This window comes from Fukomys damarensis, unplaced genomic scaffold (assembly GCF_012274545.1).
Source record: "Fukomys damarensis isolate Sample0158 unplaced genomic scaffold, DMR_v1.0_HiC HiC_scaffold_12, whole genome shotgun sequence".
Classification (NCBI taxonomy): domain Eukaryota; kingdom Metazoa; phylum Chordata; class Mammalia; order Rodentia; family Bathyergidae; genus Fukomys; species Fukomys damarensis.
This window is the reverse complement of record NW_022900924.1, coordinates 54,613,344-54,633,056: the sequence shown is the minus strand read 5'-3', so window position 1 is coordinate 54,633,056 and position 19,713 is coordinate 54,613,344. Positions and strand designations below refer to the sequence as shown.

Genomic DNA, 19,713 nt, shown 5'->3' with positions numbered 1-19,713 from the left:
GAGAACCTCACCCGCCACCAGCTTCGCGCCACAGAGCACGCATGCGCAAAACCACTTGCGGAAACGCCTCAGCCAATTAGGTGGGTGTTACAGCGCACGCGTGTGAGTGCGTGAGCGCGCGTTAGAGCCCAGGTTCGGTGTTTGGGCCGATCGCGGGTCTCGCCCAGTGGTCCCTGAAGCCTGGCTTGGCTGAGTCTTCCTTGTGTTGGCCTCGCTCTCCCCTTATGGCTTTTAAGCGCCTGTTGTGTGTCCTCACAGTGTTAGGAGCTTGGGCCATGTCGTTGGACTTGGGGCGAAGATTTCTGCCATCACGAAAAGCAAAAACGAACATAATAAACACTGAACACGGCTTTGTATCTTTAAAAGCTCAATGGAGAAAAGCAGGAGGAGGGGTAGGAATAGGGACAGGTTGCAGGGTTACAGAAATGTCAGGATAGGCCTAAAAAGAATTATGATTGAAAAATGCCCTATCTGCCTCTCCCCGAGGCCTTTGCATTGAATTCCCCCTTCCTAAAAGGCTTTTACCAGATATTGAATCAGTTAGAACCCCCCCACTTTCCTCGTCTTTGTTCAGATGTTATTTAACCTGAGGCTTTCCCTGAGCACCTTATTTAAATCTCTAACTTCCACTTCTTTGGTGGGTTGTTTTATTTTGTTTTGTTTTGGGGGCAGAGTCTCTCTAACCCAAGCAGCCTTTGAACTCCTGATCCCCCTACCTCAGCCTCCTGAGTGCTGGGATAACAACACTCAGCACTACCTCAGCCTCCCGAGTGCACCACCACTCAGAACTGTACCTTTTTTCAACACTACGTTTTCTTTGCTTTTATTCTTTCCGTAATATAGCTTTGTTCCTGCTCGGTCAGCCCAAGCTCACCAGAAACGGGATATGTAATTCCATCAAAGTCAAATTTGTTAATTCATTTCAGTAAAGGACATAGCACACCAGTGAGTGGAGCTTGTCTCTGAAGAAAAGGAGAGTTGTTATAGGATAAAATTGAAATGAAGGACTGCTTTTGTAGGCGCAAAAAACCACAGCAGCTGGGCATTGTGGCGCAGGCCTGAGGCCCTGCCTAAAACGAATAAGAAAGTTCATGGACCAGGGATTTAGATCAGTGGTTCCCCCACCTGCTTTGCAAGCGCAAAAACCTGAGTTCTAGCCCAGAAACCAAAAAGAAAAAAAGAACGTTCAGCTGTGTAAAGGGGTCCATATCTGACCTGCAGAGTGTGCTGTTTCTGTGGAAGCTGCAAAGGTAAAGATAGACAGAGGTGGGATGCAGTCACTTATCTGAAGCTCTGCACCTGGAATGGAAATCAAGGCTGCCTCTCTGTGGCAAAGTAACTTAGATCCCCCAGCCAACACCGGGATGTTTCATGCTTACTGACAGGGGAGAAAGAGAAAGCAGACACTGGCTTCCGGAAGCTGGCCTGGTGTTCTTCTGTCAGGCATAGTCAATTTCACAATACATCAAAACCAGACTGATTGTAATGGATCAAGAGAAAACTAGGTCACTCCATGATCGTGTTGAAGCCGGGAGTGCTGGCACACACCTGTAATCCCAGCACTCGGGAGGCTGAGGCAGGAGGATCACTGTGAGTTTGAGACCAGCCTGGGATACATAGTGAGTTCCAGGTCAGCCTCAACTAAACAGTAAGACTCTGTCTCAAAAAACAAAAACAAAAAAATAATCGTGTTGAACACAAAACATTTGCATTGTCCAAGCCCCAAACTACCAAACTTCCCTTTTCCCAGCCAGCAAGACTATACTTTCTTTGGTGGGGGCAGTTCTGAGGATTTATGTACTTATTTATTTACTGGTATGGGGATAGAACTCCAGACCTTTCACTTATGAGGCAGGCGGCAGAACCACGGAGCTAAATCCCCAGCTAAGGACTGAACCCAGGGTCTTGCACTGAGCTACATCCCCAGCCCTTTATTTTATTTTGAGACAAATTCTCCCTGAGTTACTGAGTTGCCCAGGCTTAGAATTGAGTTCAAACTTATGATCCTTCTGCTTCAGCCTCTAGAGTGCTGGGATCACAGGTATGTGCCATCACTCCAAGCTCTAAGAGCCATTTCAGCCATGAATTCATCAATTAATGCAGTGATGATGTCATCACCCGCACAACCCACTGAACCACACCTCCACACACTGCTGTGTTGGGAATCGAATACTCAATACATGAGTCTTTGGAGCATACTTCATTGATTAAACCACAGAGGGTTCATCCTAGTTGTCTTCCTATTAGCTGCCTTTGTGAGCAGACTCAGAAAGACTTTTTCTAGGGTGTATATTTGGAGTGGAATTTTTGGGTTATAGGCAAAGAAGAATTTACTACGAAGGCAATAAAGCCAATTTAGCATTCCTAATGCATTCCCTTTTTTGAGGGGGTGTACTGGAGATCAAAACCAAAGGTACTTTACCACTGAGCTATAATTTGGTGGGTTTTTTTTTTTTTTGGTACCAGAAATCAAACTCAGGTCCTTGCGCTTGCGAGGCAGGCAGCAGAATCACTGAGCTAAATCCCCAGCCCTGTTTTTTGTTTTTTTGAGACAAAGTCTTGCTATGCAATTCAGGCTGGCCTGGAACTCGAGGTGATCCTCCTGCCTCAACCTCCCAAATGCTGGGATTACAGGTGTGTGCCATCACACCCAGCTTCATTTTCAATTTTATTCAAGATGGAGCATTGCTATGTTGCCCAGGCTGGCCTTGAACTTGTGATCCTACTGCCTCAGCCTCCTTGAGTGCCGAGATTACAGTTCTGTGCTACCACTCCCAGATTCCAGCTACAGTAGTCCATTTTCTTTGCAGTAGGGCCTTTGGCTCCACTCCCTTCCCTCCCTAGCAGGAACTCATGACTGTACCCTGAACTCAGAGCTCTCTGTCAGGATCCTCCAGTCACTCCATGCACTGGCCTCTGGGAGCAGCACCTGTTCCACAGCTCCCAGCCTAGATGCTTCCTTCAGCCCCACTTCTGGGTGCTGGTGACCATCACAGTGGAAAACGTCACCGGGCCCTGCTCAGGCCTGCTCTGCAGTCTGCTGTATCAACACCATATGTTCCTTTTGCCTTCCTGTCTATGGATTGATGAGTTGTTTTCTCCTGAGTGTTGCCTGTCACCTCTGCCATCTGCGACAAGAGTTTTCATAGCCTGGTGTTTAGGCTGAGCCCACAAAATTTGCAGACTCCTAGCAAAGGAAAAACAGATGGCAGGAGGATGGGTTGTCTCCTGATGCCCACCAGGGGGCGGCAGGCCCCAGCGAATGCTGCCGGGATCCCCGGTGCAGGCTCGCCAGAGGCCAGGAAGGCACTGGGGTAGAGTCCCCAAGGCCACCAGGGCAAAACCTGCAGCCCTGGCCAGAGCTGGCCCCTACCTCCCCTCTGAGGAAGTCCTGCCCTGCGTGCTCCTTGCCCAGATGTCCTAAAGATGTCCTCTCCTTCCCAGACTAAAAGCCAGGGTCCTCACAGGGCTGCGTGAAGCCAGCTGCAGGGAGCTCCTGTCCTGTCCTCGCCCATCCACTCTGTCAAGTAGGGAGTTGGACGCTGGGCCTGAGGGACGGTGGGGGGGGGTCCCAAAATAGCAAGCATTACCAATTGGGTAAAGAAACAAAGACATCGGTGTCTAATACATTTAGATCACATCATAGGTCTCAGACCCAAAGCGGTCCACAACACACAGTGACATCATAAGGTGACACGTGGCACACGTTCCTCGGACACTGGCTGACCACCTGACTCCAGAACAAGGCCCACGCGTCCCTCGCCACCACGGCCTCCCACCCACACATGTCAGGAAAAGAGATGTTCTTTACCAGACCCTCCTGCCTCGGCAGTCTGGTTTAGATTAAGAATTTACCTTTTGTGAGTTTCTTATGTGAGTAAAGCCCCTGAGGAAACACTGACCACCTAAAAGGACAGGAAGACATGTTTGCAGCTCCTTAGTAACCTTTGAGTAAAATGTCAATAAGCATCATTCACTATCACAATTCCCCGGGCCCCAGAAATCACTTTTGTGAGCATAAAAAGCTGTGCGAATTTACATTCAGGGCAGATGCCTCTGCGGCACTGCCCGCCTTCTCTCTGGTACAGGTAACTCTCTCTGCATCCACTTTACAAGAAGTTCTACCTGAACTCCTGGACTCCTTTGTTGAGGCAGGGTCTTACTATGCAGTTCAGCCTGGCCTTGAGCTCACTATGTAGCCCAGGCTGCCTTCAAACTCACAGCGATCTTCCTGTCTCAGCCTCCTGAGTGTTGGGATTACAGGTGTGCGCCACCACACCCCTTGCCCTGTGTGTTTTGACTGAATTCCTTCATCCAAGGCACAAAAAACCGAGGATGGAGAAAAAGAGGGCCTCGTTCCTTGCTGCGTCAGGACCCGGACATCTCCTCAGACACCATCACACATCCCTCTGCATCTGCTGCAGCTGTCTGTGAGAGCCTCCCAGATGTTGGCTGCCCCGGCTTCCTGCATCTCCTCAGTCCCTACTCTACTAGGCCTTTGCAGACTCCTCCAGAGTCCAAATCTGCCAAGGAGTGGGAGCGAAGCTGTTCAGTCCATGGCAGCCAGGAAGCCAAGGGAGCAAGAAGGCCATGATCCCAGTGACCTTCAACCTGTGACCATTTGGGGACATTTAGAGTCCCAGTGGAGCAAGGTGTGGTGGTGCAGGTGCTCTTCGGGACTGAAGGAGAAAATTCCCTCTTGTAACGGCGCCCTCTACCTCTAGGGATCTTGCTGACCTTTGAACAGAGACCCTGCAGCACCGCAGCCAGGCCAGGGCCCACCCCCTGCCCAGATGCGCCTGCCCCAGCGCCAGGCCGGAACCCTGCCCACACTGCTGGGCCATGCCCAGCTTCCGGCCGAGGGAGTGCAAGGCTCAACACCAAGCACAGATAAAGCAGCGTTCAGTCTGGGATGCCCCTCTGGGGCTTCGGGAGAAGAGAAGCCACTGTTTAAAATCTCACGGCCTCCTAAGTCCTGAGAAGAATGAGTGGCTTTGTGCGGACAAGAAGGCAGGGGCGGAGGAGACCTCGAGGGAGACAGCAGTGAATAGGTTCTGGGGAAGCCCGGCCTCGGGCATGAGCAGGCAGGTGGGCCTGCAGCTGCCCACGGGCTCTGGGGACGGCGAGAACCACGCTGTGCCTGCGCCTGCACCTGTGCGCGTGCGTGTGTGCGGTGCTGAGTTGGAACCAGGACCTTGCACGTGTTAGGTAAGTGCTCTACCACAGGGCTACCTCGCCAGTCCAATGTATATATACGCTAGGAAGTTTTTACAGTTTACTGAACCTCTTGTGAAAAACTCGCGCCATCACCGCAGCCATTGCAGAATCCTTACTCTCTCCGCTGTTGCCTAATCTCCAGCTCACTTTTTGCCAGCGCTGATGTTGGCCTTTGTAGCTCCCTTTCTTCACTCTGTTTCTTTGGCTTGTTTCATTTTCTTTTCATTTGTTTTGTCTGTCTGTTTGTTTGTTTGTTGAGGCACTATCTCACTATGAAGTGCAGGCTGGTCTCAAACTCACTGTGTAGCCTGTGGTGGTCTCAAACTGATGGCGATCCTCTTGCCTCAGCCTCCAGAGTGCTGAGACTACAAGTGTGTGCCACCATGTCTGGCACTTCTCAATGTTTTCATGAGGTCTTTTTACTCTCACACAGCCATGTCTTGCAAATCTGTTAGGATTCATTTTTCTTTGCATAATCTCAGGAATCATAAACCACGTCAAGGCCAGTTGCCTGCCACCACCAAAGTGAGCGTTGAATCCAAATAAAACCTATGGCAGACTACCCTGAGTGTGCCCAGACTCTTCTGATGTCAGAAGTTCAGCAGGTTCGGGCTGGTTAGTATTTGGATGGGAGTCCAAACACAAAAATGACATCCGGTGTGGGCATGTATGTGTTTTCCTACATTTCTGTCTTGGATACTGTTGCTTTCCTAGGCCATTTGTTTCTTTTGAAGCAGTCAGCTGGTTATGAACTTCTGGCCCCGATAGTGACCGTGTCATTTACACTGGCAGGGGAGCCTCAGCCAGGGAGGAAAAGCCCACGTTTCTCATCGTGTACCTTTGACATCCTTCTCCACTGCAAGCCCTTCACGTGGGTCCACCCAGACTCCAAGGAAGGGTAGAGATCGAGGGCAGAGGCCACAGCGGGGTTAGGTGCGGGAGCCACAGGGCTTTGGGTATTCGGACAAGGACCCTGCTGCAGGCAGCCCTCAGCCACCCGCAGAGACCGCAGGCGAGAGCAGACTGCGCCGGGAGGCCTGCGAATCCCGTTCCCATTCCCGCTCCTGTGATCTTCCCGCCAGGCTGATGTCTCCACCAACTGCTTCCCTTCTCAGGGCCCAGCTGATTGATGGCCTGGGCTCACGCAGCGTCTCGCCCAGCACCTTCCATGCCAAGATGAGTGGAAGACGAGGAAAATCAGTGACAGCTGAGGTGGAGAGGGTGTGTATTCCTCATAACCCTAGAGTCTTTCTACGGGGAAGAAACATCACACACACACATCTTAACACATATTTTAACTTTTAGGCCTGTGACAGTCACCTGTGGATTTGACATCTGATAATACCCAAACCAAAGGGGCAGGGATTTAGCTCAGTGGTTCTGCTGCCTGCCTTACAAGCGCAAAGACTTAGGTTCAATCCCCGGTACAAAAAAAAACAAAAAAACACGTTTTTGTTTGGGTACTGGAGATCAAACTCGGGACTTTGCGCTCGTGAAGCAGGCAGTGGAACCACTGAGCTAAATCTCCAGCCCCCAATACTTTTAATAGTCAAATGGAGTTATGTGTCTGCATTTCAAAAACATACTTTTAAATTGTCTTTAAGTGGTCCTAAGGGAATAAAACAAACTTGGTAAGAACAATCAAAGTATGGTATTTACAACAAGCCCTTTTTGATGGGACTGTGACCTAGCACAACCACTATGGAACTCAACGTGGAGATTCCTCAAAAAGCTAACACTAGAAAGTCTGCTTGACCCAGATACTCCCCTTCTAGGTTCTTTCCAAAAGAGTTAAAGACAGCATATTACAGTGATCCATGCATATCATGTTTGTAACAGCACAATTCATAATAGCTAACTCTCAGAAGTGGACTCAAGGTCCATCAACAGATGAATAGATAGGGCCGGGGATTTAGCTCAGTGGCTCCGCCGCCTGCATTGCAAGCGCAAGGACCTGAGTTCGATCCGGTACCAAAAAAACAAACAAACAAACAAAACAGATGAATAGATAAAGAAAATGTGGTGTTCCGTGGAGTACTACTCTGCCACTAAAGAAGGATAAACTTGAGTTGGAGGAAAATGGCTGCACCTTGAAACCGTAATGTTAAGTGAAATACAGACACATAAACTTAAACGTTGCATAGTTTATCTTTTATGAGAAACCCCAAATATAAATGAAGAGCAAAGTAAATGATAGGTAATAGAATACAAAGAGATAGACCTTTCACAAATGAGAAAGGGGCCAAGAAATGGAGAGGGGAGGGAGGTGGGAGGAAAGGGATAGAAAAGGATTGAGTTGCGTTTGGTGCACGTACCAACTCCCCAAAAGGAATGTGATCATTACATAATGCAAACAGACTAATAAAAACACAAAACCCTGAGCCATTTCCTGGTCTTTTCCCCGTCAACCTAGTAAGACAGACTCCTCTCCACGCTGGAGCAGCCAAGAACACAGGGCCCCGTCATCAGAGCCATCTTCCCAGGGTGTCAGGCTGTGGCCATCGTTGGGACCAAGCTCTGCCTGAGCATGGCCAAGATGGCGGCTTCCAGGGTCCACCCCAGCCCCATGTGAGGGACAGTGGCTCTGCCTTGGGAGTGGTGTCCCCCAGCATAACAGCACCCTCAGCAGCAAGTAAAGAAGACAGGAAGCTACACCCTTCTTCTACTGAGTGACCAGCTCTGGGAACAGGTCTGTCCCTCCACAGGAGCTGTTCCATCGTCCTTGATTTGACCTGGGCCAAGGGGGAGGCACAGAACTCCAAATTTCCCACCAAAGTGATTTCATTTTAACCTGGGTGTGGTAGTGCATGACTGTAATCTCAGCACTTAGGAGGCTGAAGCAAGAGAATTGCCAAGTTCCAGCCCAGCCTGGGCTACACAGTAAGATCATGTGGTAAGAGACAAAATAAGGACAAAACAAGAACAAAATGAGATTAAGTGACTTTGTTTGCAACCGTGTGTAAAAGTTCAAGCCTAAATTTTCTCTCAGAAGCAATGAAGGTTGTGGTAGAAGGGCAATCAAGAGGAGTTTGATAAATTAGAGAAGCTAAATTGTAGGTGGGTTCACTTACTAAAAAGAACCAAGGAAAGATACAGGGAGAAGTCATCCTGGGGTTAGACAAAAACCTCAAATAATAGTGGTAAGTGATATCCCTTTTTGCCATTTGTAGAGTAATTTATGCCCCGGGGAACTGCTCAAAACGGTAATCAGGCAGCCGTTAAGTGGAGTCTAAGAAGTGAGTGTAGCCAGGGAAAAAATAGTTCAGAGGAGTCTCGGCAGAGCTGGCAGGATATAGCCCAGTGCCTGCCAGGCAGGTGTGCAGCCTCAGGTTCAATCCCAGCACCAGAAGGGGAAACATCTTGCCGGCACAGCCAGCATCCAGGTGACTGTGGATATTGACCACAATGTGTCAATGTAATTTTTTTTCCAGACGGAGTCTCCCTGTGTAATCCAGGCTGGTTTTGAGCTTGCAATGATCCTCTTGTCTCAGCCTCCCAGGTGTTGGGATTACAGGCATGCACCACCACACCCGGCTACAGATTTTGAAAAGGACGAAAAGTGGAAACAAACGCCCATTCATTGGTAAATAAACTGTGGGATATACTGGCCAGTGACAAGGAACAAACTACTTATATCCTGGACACCCAGAACAATTGTGCTGAAAGCAAGTCTTACAACAAGCACACACTGCCTGACTCCCGTTATTCGAGGTTCTTGAGCCAGGATAATCCAGGGAAAATAAATCCGCCTCCGGCCGTGGAGGACAAGGCTCACTGCCAAGCAGCCCCTCTTTGTGACACCAGTCACATCACGGCCTCTCTGTGCCTCAGTTTCCCTGTGTGGATACCCTGTTCACCTCCTTTCATCCCAACATCTGATTCCTCAGTAAACCACTGTCAGTGACACAGGTCTACGTGGCACAGATGGCCCTGGGCCCTGGAGCTCTGGCCTAAGGCAGAGCTGGCAGGGGCTGGATGCCCCCCACCATCACGACTGGGGTCTGGGCTTCCTGTGCTCCCCAAAGCACCGAGCTCAGAGGATGAGAGACTGGGTCCCTCTCACCTCTTGTTCCTGTCTTGGGTTTTGCAGCCTAACGAGAACCCTGGGAATAAAAGCCCCTTGTCCGGAGTTCTGAGCCCTAATCCTCTTACGTGTCACAGGCGGAAGGCCAGAGCCAGTGGCAGAAGGGCTGCTCTGATTCCCTGCCAACCTGTCCCCTGTCCCACACACTGGTGCCAACTGCATCTCATCACAGAGGGCTGCTGTCCGGCCAAGCAACCATGCAGCTGAATGGCACTGCCATCTGGGCCTCTGGTGATGAAGCGGCCCGGCTATGGGCTCTGGCCTGGGCCCAGATGCCAAGATCCCCAGTGGGACCCAGTGGGGGCCGGCCTGGCTTCTGCCTCCCTCCCAGGAAGCCCCGATGGTTCTTGGAGCACTGATGGGCCTGGGTTGGGTGGTCTTGGGGTCCCCTCTGGGATCACTCATCCCTTGGAAGGTTAGGTGGGATCCTGGCTGTCAGGGCCCTGAAGATCACAGCCTAGTCTCCCATCCAAGTAGCAGAGGGACAGACACCTCCAAAGCAGCAAGAAGTGCCAAGTCCACCTGTAATTCCAGCACTCGGGAGGCTGAGGCAGGAAGATCATGTGAATTTAAGGCCAGCCTGGGCTACATAGTGAGACCCTGTCTCAAGAAAACCAGAAGAAAAAAAAAAAAAAGTCCCAAGCTCCAGGGTGGCCACATGGAAATCCCTGCAGGCCGGCCCCACAGGAGACACAGGAAGAAGATGACTATGGAGAAACCTGACCTGAAAACAAGCTAGAATTGCTTCTTTTAAAGTGGAAATTTCAAAGTATCATTCCCCAAAGGATTAATAAAAACAGAGATTCTGCCTGGATGAAGCCTGGGTGGACAGACAAGGCAGTCGAGTGAGACAAAATATTGGTCTGCAGGGTGACAATGTCATGAGCGAGAAGCTCTGTGACGTCGTCAGTTCCCGTGGCTTGAGAGCAAGGCAGGCGTGAGCCTTGCTGTCGGGGACCCGGGGAAGCAGCTGGCTCTAGAGCAGCAATTCTGTCCAATAAAGTGAGGGATGGGGTCTTGGCACAAAGCAGTGTCCTGACTCAAGGAATAAACTGACAACTTCCTGGTGCCGCCTCTGTCACCTACACAAATGTGCCTGCGAAGCTGAGCTGCCACTGCCCAGGGTCAGCCCTCAGTTGACCCCGCAGGGCGGCCTGGCCCTGGGCCAAGGTGCCCGGGCATCCGTACCCACACTGCCATCCGTCCCTGGAAGGGGTGATCGCACACGTCACGTGGGTGGGCGGGGGTGGAGAGGGCTGCAGCTGGGTGCGTCACACACATGCACCTGCAACCACACATTCCAGCTCTGTCACACTGCTTGGCCCCGGCTCAGACCTCTTTCCTAGGGAGGAAGGCTCAGAGCCATCTGGGAAAAAGATTCTGGGAGCTCAGCCTGTGGCTGGACTTGGTGCCAGCCGGAGTCCAAGCAATGTCAGGGTCTGAACTGCTGTGCAGGGCCTGCTGCCATTGAAAGCCCTGCTAAGCTGGCAGGCCGGGAACCAGAGATCCAGGAACTGGCCTGGGCAGGAGCATCATGGCTTACAAAATGCTCCTTGCACCCTTGCGCACACCCTGGGGTCAGCACAGTCGGGGGCTGTGACACCACAGAAACGGCCAGGCTCTGGGGCCCTGGGGATGCAAAAGGCACTCACTGAAACGTGCGGGGGCAGGGGCGGCTAGAGTCAGCTTACAGTTGATTCTGAAGGGCAGAGCAGGGCCTTGAAAGGGTTTTACCAGATTAGAAATAGGACCTGCAGAAGCTGGGAGTGGTGGCATACACCTGTGATCCCTGTTCCTGGGGAGGCTGAGGCAGGAGGATCGCCTCAGGTTCAAGGCCAGCCTGGAGTACATAGTGAATCCAAGTACAACCTAAATTATATAGCAAGACCCTGACTCAAAATACAAAAACAAAACAAAAAATAGGACACTCTTTGTTTTGTTTGGTACCTGGGATTGAACTCGGGACCTTGCCCTTGTGAGGCAGGTGGCAGAACCACTGAGCTAAATCTCTGGTCCCAACACTCAGTTTTTATAAGGGTCGAGTCTGGCCATGGACCTCAAACCCCATGGTACAAATGAGCAGGCATCAACGTGACGTGGAGGACCATCTAGGTACTGTTCAGGATGACCCAGCATCAGGCACTGATGTTGACAAGTCACCACACCTCCTCAGATCCAGGCAGGCACAAGGGCAAGGGTCCTGAGGCCAAGGAACACCGCTGCTCAGAACCCACATCCTCCTCGGGCGAGCCACACTCCCTCCTGAGACCCCAGGATCTGTTGCACAAGTGGCCCCACTACTGCTTCCCCAGGGAGGGGCGGCCAGAGCCAGATCGCCAGGCTCAGGTGTCCAGGTGTGGGTCTCTGGAGTCTCCTGCATCGCAGGTGCAGTCAGAGGGAGGAAGAGAAGGGAGCACGCTGTCCCAGCCCTGTCACATGTGGAACAGAGTCGGAGGGGCTCTACCCCTAGATTCACAGCCAGCAGCAGGTCTCTACGAGGACCTGAGGTTCTCTAGCAGTGCGCTTGGTGAATGGTTTGGCAGTGGGATCGTCACTTCTAAATGCTCAGACTTGGCCTCCACGCGCAGCCCAGTCCTGCCCTGGGAATGTTCGAGTGGGCTGTGTGGCCTGAGTTCAGACTTGGCCTCCACGCGCAGCCCAGTCCTGCCCTGGGAATGTTCGAGTGGGCTGTGTGGCCTCTCTGAGCTCAGGAAACACCTGAAGTACTTTGACCCCTTCTGAGCTCACCTAGAGCCCTGAAGAAGAGCATGTGAATAGGGAAGGGCCAGGAGAGTGGTCCCTCAAGGGGCAGCTATGGAACTGAAGACATTTGGGCAGAGGAGAAGAGTCCGGCTGTCTTCTGGTCTTGATGTTTATTAGAGACAAGGTCTCCGCTATGTAGCCTAGCCTGGCCTTAAACTCACAGAAATCCTTCCGCCTCAGCCTCTCCCAAGGGCTAGGATTGCAGGTGTACAGCACCATGCCCAGCTTGCCTTCTGGTCTTGAAAAGGCCATGAGAGAAAAAGAGACTGACTGGTCAATTCTAAGGACTCAGAGAGTATAACAGGTCCAGGGCCTGATGGAGGAAGGTGGGAAGGCTCAGGAGAAGAATGCTCTGTCTAACAAAAAGATGGGGAGGTGGCAGAAGAAAAGGGGGAATGGGCCATAGTGGAAGGGAGGGAGGCCCTTCTTGCCGGAGGAGGTCCAGCTGCACTGTCTTATCACTTTCTTCATTGCTGGGACAAAATACCTGACACCACACTAAAGGGAGGACAGGTTTATTTTGTCTCATGTTTCAGACTATAGTTTGGCTCCAAAGCAGGATGTCTTGGCACAGGGGGCCTGGCGGAGAAGAGCTGCTCACAGCAAGGTGGACAGGAAGTAGAATGGGAAAGGGAAACCGGAAGGAAGACAGACAGACCCTTCCAGCCCACACCTCAGGGGCCACCTCTCCTGACCAGACCCCACCTCCTAGAAGCAAGGCAGCGGCAAACCTCCACAATCCAATCGCCTTCCAAAAGCCATACCTGCAAGCCACACGGCTTTGGGACACATCTAGATACAAACTGTAACACGCGGCAGGCTTGTGATCTTTGTGACGCAAAGAGGCGATTTCAGCCCCTGATGGAGGACTAGGATCAGCGCGTCATCAGACTGGTCTTTGCCTTGAGGGCATCTGTGAGGCTGACGAAAGGCGCATGCAATCCCCTTCTGGGCAAGGCTGCCTGGCCCCTGGTGCACACACCTGGAACGGGTGAATCAAGGCACAGGGCAGCAAGTCACAGCTAGACCTAGCGGCCAGCTTGACTGCTGGACAAACCAGCCTGGTTCCCAGGGCTGCCTCTTGCAGTTTGGGCAGGATGTCCCGGTGCACGACGCTTCTCACATGGACACTCTCTGCGAGAAGCCAGATTGCTGTGCCTGGCATCTGACAGGGCCAGGGTGGCCCTAGGAGCCGGTGGGAGGTCCCTTTTCCTGTGGGAACTCATTCCAGTTGCCAGCAGAGTGAGGAGGAGAGCCCTGGCGCTGGGCTTGGTGCTGCTTCCTCCTGGCAGTGCAGCTCAGCCTCACTGTGGCCTTGGGCAGGGACCCAGGTTGCCCCAGGATTCCTGTGTCCCCATCTGTAGAACAAGGGTAGATTCCTGCCCTGCTGGCCGCAAAGCCGGCTCCCAGGAAGCGCACTGTGCCCCTGGACAGGGCCGAATGGCCGTCAGGGTAAAGACAAGTGTGAGCCACAGCCGCCGCTTCCTGAGAGAGGCCAATTGGAGTGGTGAGCAGTTCCCACCGAGGCCCTGGCTGCCCCTCAAAGCCAGCCTCATGGGCAGCAGCAGCGGGCTGTGTGATGAACCGTGGCAGCTGGCCTGCCCACTGGGCCTGGCCTCAAGGCTACAAATGAGCACCCGGGCTGCCAAGGAAGAAGAGGGCCAACTCCTTTCCTTCCTTCTATGCAGGGGGAGGAAGAGAAGGAGGAGGAGGGAGCCAGCCATGCCAACACCCAGGGATAAGCTGGTAGGCCCAGGAACAGGGTCATGCTTTGGAGGTCTCTGCGGGAACAGAAAGGGGCTCACCCTGCAGCCCCATGAGTACACCCAAGGAAGGCTCAGCGCTCTTCCAGGATGTGGGCCATGGCTGTGAACAGGAAACTTCCCAATTCTCAGGAACCGGTCTGCTCTCCCTCCCTCCATGGATCCATCCAATGAGACTGCCCCCTTCGGAGTGCCCTGGGCCACATCCAGGACAAGACAGCCAGGATCCCAGCTCCCACAGATCAGTATCATTTGGCAAGAGACCCCCCCGTTCAGTGCCATCCCTGTGTGACATGCTCACTGTCTCCTGTCACCATCTCTCCCCCGTGTCAGAGGAAGTTCCCAGAATTCCTCCAGTCAACTTCCTTTCATACCCAATTTCCCACAGCAGCACCCCATGCTCAAGGTTAGCACCGATTGCTGGCAAGGTGACGGGGTCACCAACAGGTCACCACTCTGACACACAGGGGTCTCAGGGCAGCAAAAGCAAGGTTCCGGGAATTGGGCAGCAGGCAGTTCTTGTACAACGGAGGGAGGGACACCTGGTGAGGAGTACTGATCTGAGCAGGATCTGAACAAGGAGAAGGAGCTGGCCACACCGCTATGTGAGGGGAAGATATTCTCAGCAAAGGGGACAAATCCCAGAGGTGAGGGTGAGCTTGTCACTCAAGGGACATGAAGAAGCGGAGACAGAATGGGTGGAACAAGAGGGAGATGGCATGAAATAGTAACGATAACGTCTTTGGGAACTTAAAATATAGAGAGAATTATAACATATTAACCGTGCCATATATATCCAGAGGGGAACGAAGGGGTTAGCACACGTTGTCTGGGAAGAGGCTGACAGTAATAGCATGCACTGACAAGAAAAGACAACGTTATAACTTCTATAACTGTGCTACCCAATATGGTAGCCAAGAGCCTCATGTGGGTATTTACATTCTAATTAAGGAAAATTAAATACATTAAACAATTCAATTCATCAATTGCATTAGCCATATTTCAAGTGCTCAATATGTGCACTACTCATTGTGGTGCATGCCCATAATTTCAGCACTCGGGAGGCTGAGGCAGGAGGATTGAGGCCAGTCTGAGTTCCATAATGAGTTAAGGCCAGTCTAATCTCCACAGTAAGACTCTGTCTCAAAAAACAACCACAAGCCATATGTGGCTACTGACTACTACAACAGGGCAGCATAAACATGGGACAATCCCATTGATCCCAGCATGGAAAACTGGCCAGTATGGTTCTACAGAAATCACTAAGTGAATAGAAAAAAGTAACTTTCAAACTGACAGCGTCAAAACATGTAATGACAAAAGAAATCACTTCTGATTTTATAAACTGGCAATGGTAATAAAGAAAAGTTTGAGGGGCCAGGGATTTAGCTCAGTGGTTCTGCCGCTTGCTTTACAAGTGCAAGGTCCCAAGTTTGACCACTAGAACCCCCCAAAAATACAAAAAAAGTTTGAAAATCCATACTAGGCATGGTGGTACATGCCTTTAATTCCAGCAATCAGGAGGCTGAGGCAGGAGGATCATTACAAGTTTGAGATCAGTCTAGGTTACATAGTGAGACCCTGTCTCAAGAAAATAAGCCAAACCAAGCCAAACCAACCAAACAAATCAAAACAAAAAATAGCCCAAAAGACTACAACTTTACACATGGATTTTTGTTTGTTTTTTTGGTTTTTTGAGACAGGGTCTCACTATATAGTTGAGACTGACCTGGAACTCACTATGTAGCCCAGGCTGGTCTCAAATGCACAGCAATCCTCCTTCCTCAGCCTCCTGAGTGCTAGGATTACAGGCGTGCGCCACCATGCCTGGCTACACATGGATTTTTAAAGATTGTTTACAAAGCTTTTATTAGGTATTGGAGAGTATTTTGATGCAAAAACCTAAAAATTGGAAAGAAGAAGCTCAATCTAAAATATAGCAACTAAGAAAAGTAGGAACACAGAAGATGAAGTACATTGAGCAAGATGGAGACTTAAAACCAAATTTATTAGTAATTACAATATTAGCAGACTGTTTCAGGCAAAAAATAAAAATATTTCCACGGTGGTAAAACCACCCATATGTTGATTACAAGATAAATGTCTACATGAAAAGGATACAGTAAGGCTGAAAAATAAAAGAACGGAAGAATTTACACAGAAGCACTAACCAGCAGAGAACTACAGTAACATCAGACAACATGGACAGAGACATTACAACGCATATAGATGACTATTGTGTAATGTCAGCAATGTACAGTTCACCATGAAATACGGTTCTACATTTGTAAGCTTTCTATGTCATGAGCTCTTTTTTTTTGCAGTACTGGGATCAAACCCAGGGCTACTCTAATGAAGAGCTACATCCCTAGGCCTTTATGTAGTTTCTTATTTGTTTACATACTTAGTTTTGGGACAAGGTCTCACTAAATTGCCCAGGTTGACCTTGAACTTGTCATCCTCTTGCCTCAGCCTTCCAAGTAGCCAGTATTACTAGTGGGATTATAAAGTTGTTTTTTAAGCTAAAAATTTGTATACCACAGGGAGATTTTTAATCCATACCTCTCAAAATCAATAGAAAAATAAAGCCAAAAAATTATGAAGATATACCTAATTGATACACGTGGAACATTTAAGTTCAAACTGCAGGTGCTCTTTTCAAGCACATGGAGGAACGCTGATAAAATACAACCACATATGATCAATAAAACAAATATGTGAAATATTTAAGCAGTTTAATTAGATAATGTTCTTTAATCACTACTGCATTAGTCAGTTTTCGTTGCTGGGACAAAATACCCAACACTTAAAACTTAAAAGAGGAAGTGCTTATTTTCACTTACAGTTTCAGAAATTTCAGTCCAGAAACAGTACAGCAGAGAGCCTAGCATTGAGCAGAGGGGCACCCATCATGGCTCCCGGAAGTAGGCCCTGAAGGGAGGAGCCTGGGAGCGGATACTCCTGAGGCCACGCCCCCCAGTGACGCCTCTTCTGACCGGGCCTCAGCTTCTAACGGCAGATTCGGCCATGAGTGCAACAGTGGCTGGGTCCGTTGAGGAGTACGGCGCCCCATGATCCAGTCACCTTCCCAAAGCCCATTTCTGAACACTTGAGACTTCTGGAGACATCCTAGAACTAGACCATAACACAACAGAGTTTAGCTAGCACTTTATCAGTCACAAAAATTGGACAATTCTTAGATTTGGAAAGAGGGAAGCATATTCCTAGGAACCAGAATCAAAGAAAAAGACTCGATAACAAAAACACTGGGTACACAAAGCAGTGGAGAGCTAGAGGTATGGATGAGTGGTAGAGCATTCGCCCAGAGGGGCCGGGGATGGAGCTCAGTGGTTCCACCGCCTGCGATCCCCGGTACCAATAATAATAATAATGTGTCATTTGGCGCTTGAAGTTGGAACTCTTGTACACTGCTGGGTGGAATATAAAACGTTGCCACCATTTTGGAAAAGTGCTCGACAGGTCCTCAAAAGGTTGGACAGGGAGTTACTGCGTGACCTAGTATCAGCCTTCGAGGTACACGCCCACGAGAGACCAAAACATGGGTGTGAATGCTCAGAGCAGCAGTATTCATAAGAGCCCCGAAGTGGAAAACACTCAAACATTCATCAACTGATGAATGGATTACAAGACTGAGGTGCAATCTCACAAAGAAATATTCTTGGTAAACAAAAAGGAACAAAGTACTGACATAGGACACCAGTGAACCCTGAAGACATTGGTGAAAGTCAGTTGTGAAAATACCATAGATTTCAGGAATCTTTTTGTTTTGTTTTGTTTTTGTACTGCGGGTCGAACTCAGGACCTTGTGCTTGCCAGACAGGCGCGGCACCACTGAGCTAAACACCCGGCTCAAGGATTCTATTTTCTATGAACTCTCCAGAATAGGCAAATCCATAGAGACAGAAAGTTAGCTACTGGTTGTCAAGGGGAGGGGGAAGATGGAAAAGCAGAAGGGATGTGGCATTTTCTTTTTGTGGTGATGAAAATGTTCTAAAATTGATTGTGGTGACTTCTGTACAAGCTTGTGAATATACTAAAAACCACGTTAAGTGGGTGAGTTACATGGGATGTGAATTATAACTCAGAAGCTGGGCATAGTGGTACATGCCTATAATCCTAGAGTGTGGTAGGCTGAGACAGGAAGATCATTTTGGGTTTGAGGCCAGCCCGGGCTGTATCGTGAGTTCAAGGCCAGCCTGAACTACACAGCAGGACCCTGCCTCAAAAAAGAAAACTTCGAGGAGATCCGTTCGTTACTCACCCCATTCTGCCACGAGCACTGCCAAGGATGTAAGGTTGAAGTCTCCGTCCCTACTGCTGTAACATCTAAGTCCGGGTCTCCCCGCGAACTGGACAGCTGCGGAAGCTCCTTGGAAACCAGAGATCCAACCGCCAACGCTCCCAGGCTTCGCCACCGCAGAGGAGGTGGGTACTGATCCTGGGGCGTGAGCAGAGCCCGTGAGAGAGGGGCTGGGGCGTCCCGGTGACTGCAGGGGTGGAGGTGGCTCTGGCGGCAATGACAGCGGTGGTCCCCGAGAGAACCTCAGTGGCAGGGCTGGCTTTGGTGGCAGCTGTGGTGGTGGCAGCGATGAGTTTGGCAATGATGAAAGCAGTGTTGGAGACGGCGGACGCCTTGGGGTTTGGGGAGCCACGGTGATCGATCTTCATCAGCTCTGGGCCCCCAAAGGGAGAAACCTTGGAGACCGAAGCGGGGCCCCGCGGTGGAGGGGCACTGCTCTGCGAAGCTAGCGTGCTGCGGTGGCGCCAGTAGCCCTGGTGGCTGTGGCGGTGGCAGAAGGTCCTTGTTACCCGCTCAGGACCCCTGAGATGGCGCCGGGAAGCGAAGGCTATGAGGACCGGTTACGCGACGCGTCGTGTTTGTTTCTGTTCTGTGGAAAGTGCAGTGACTCAACAGAGGGTTTTAAGGTAGCTTTTGCTTTGGTTTTTGCAGCCGTGCTGTGGACTGTTAAATGTGATAGTTTGATCATGATGCTCAATAAATGGGCCTTTTAAAAAAAAGCTATGAGCAAATGAAAACTTAGAGTATAATTTAAAGTCTTAAAATAGGCCTTTTAGGAGGAGTCTGGAAATGAATGAACCAAGCATCTGCGACAAGAAAACGAACAGCAAAATACACACACAAATAAAGAATGAAAATAATACAAAAGTAATAATGAAATGGAAAACAAATACAGTGCACAATAAGGAGGGTCAACAAAAAGCCAAGAACTGCATGTCACTAATCAAAAAAGCAGAAAGAGGACCGACAGGGATTTAGCTCAATGGCACCATGCCTGCTTTGTAAGCACAAGGTCCTGAGTTTTAGTACCAAAAGCAAGCAAACAAACAAACAAACAGGAAAAGCAGAGCATGGTGGCATGTTTGTAATCCCAGCATTGGGGAGGCTGAAGCAGGAGGATTGCCTCGAGTTCAAGGCCAGCCTGGGCCACATAGTGAGACCTTGTTGTCAGACAGTATGGAGCCAGCCGCTCCAGGCTCTTGTCCAGTTCAAAGAATTGGATGGAGCCAACTGATTTCATTCATTCATTGAAGATAAGAAAAAGGAAGTGGAAAAAAAAAAAAGAGAGAAGAGTGAAAATATGCCCTGCATGCAGCAAGGATCCCTGAAAGAGTGGGAAGACAGTGGTCATCAGGCTTTCAGATCCTCTGATGTCAGATCCAGGATGTAGAAAGCCACGCCCTGGTGGGACTGGACAGCTCTCCGTGACTGACAGGTCACACCCTGCTGTCCAGCCTCTTTGCCACACCCTAATCTCCTACCTCACTGACAACAACAAAAAAAGGGAGCGAGAATTGGGGATGTAGCTCAGTGGTCCAGTATGTACTCAGCATGTATAAGGCCCC

General features: G+C 50.2%; 1 protein-coding gene across 1 annotated transcript in view; it reads right to left on the bottom strand.

Annotated features, from left to right (window-relative positions):
• Positions 1 to 37: 37 nt before the first annotated feature.
• Positions 38 to 19,713, bottom strand: part of LOC117285754 (sulfated surface glycoprotein 185-like) — a 22,517-nt gene continuing 2,841 nt past the window's right edge. Inside the window, exons 2-4 of the mRNA XM_033762702.1 lie at positions 18,110 to 18,510; positions 16,671 to 16,962; positions 38 to 302 (exon numbers count right to left, since the gene is read on the bottom strand). Of these exons, the coding sequence (XP_033618593.1) occupies positions 16,712 to 16,962; positions 18,110 to 18,510 (652 nt within the window). The 3' untranslated portion in view covers positions 38 to 302; positions 16,671 to 16,711. The remainder of the gene's footprint in view (positions 303 to 16,670; positions 16,963 to 18,109; positions 18,511 to 19,713) is intronic.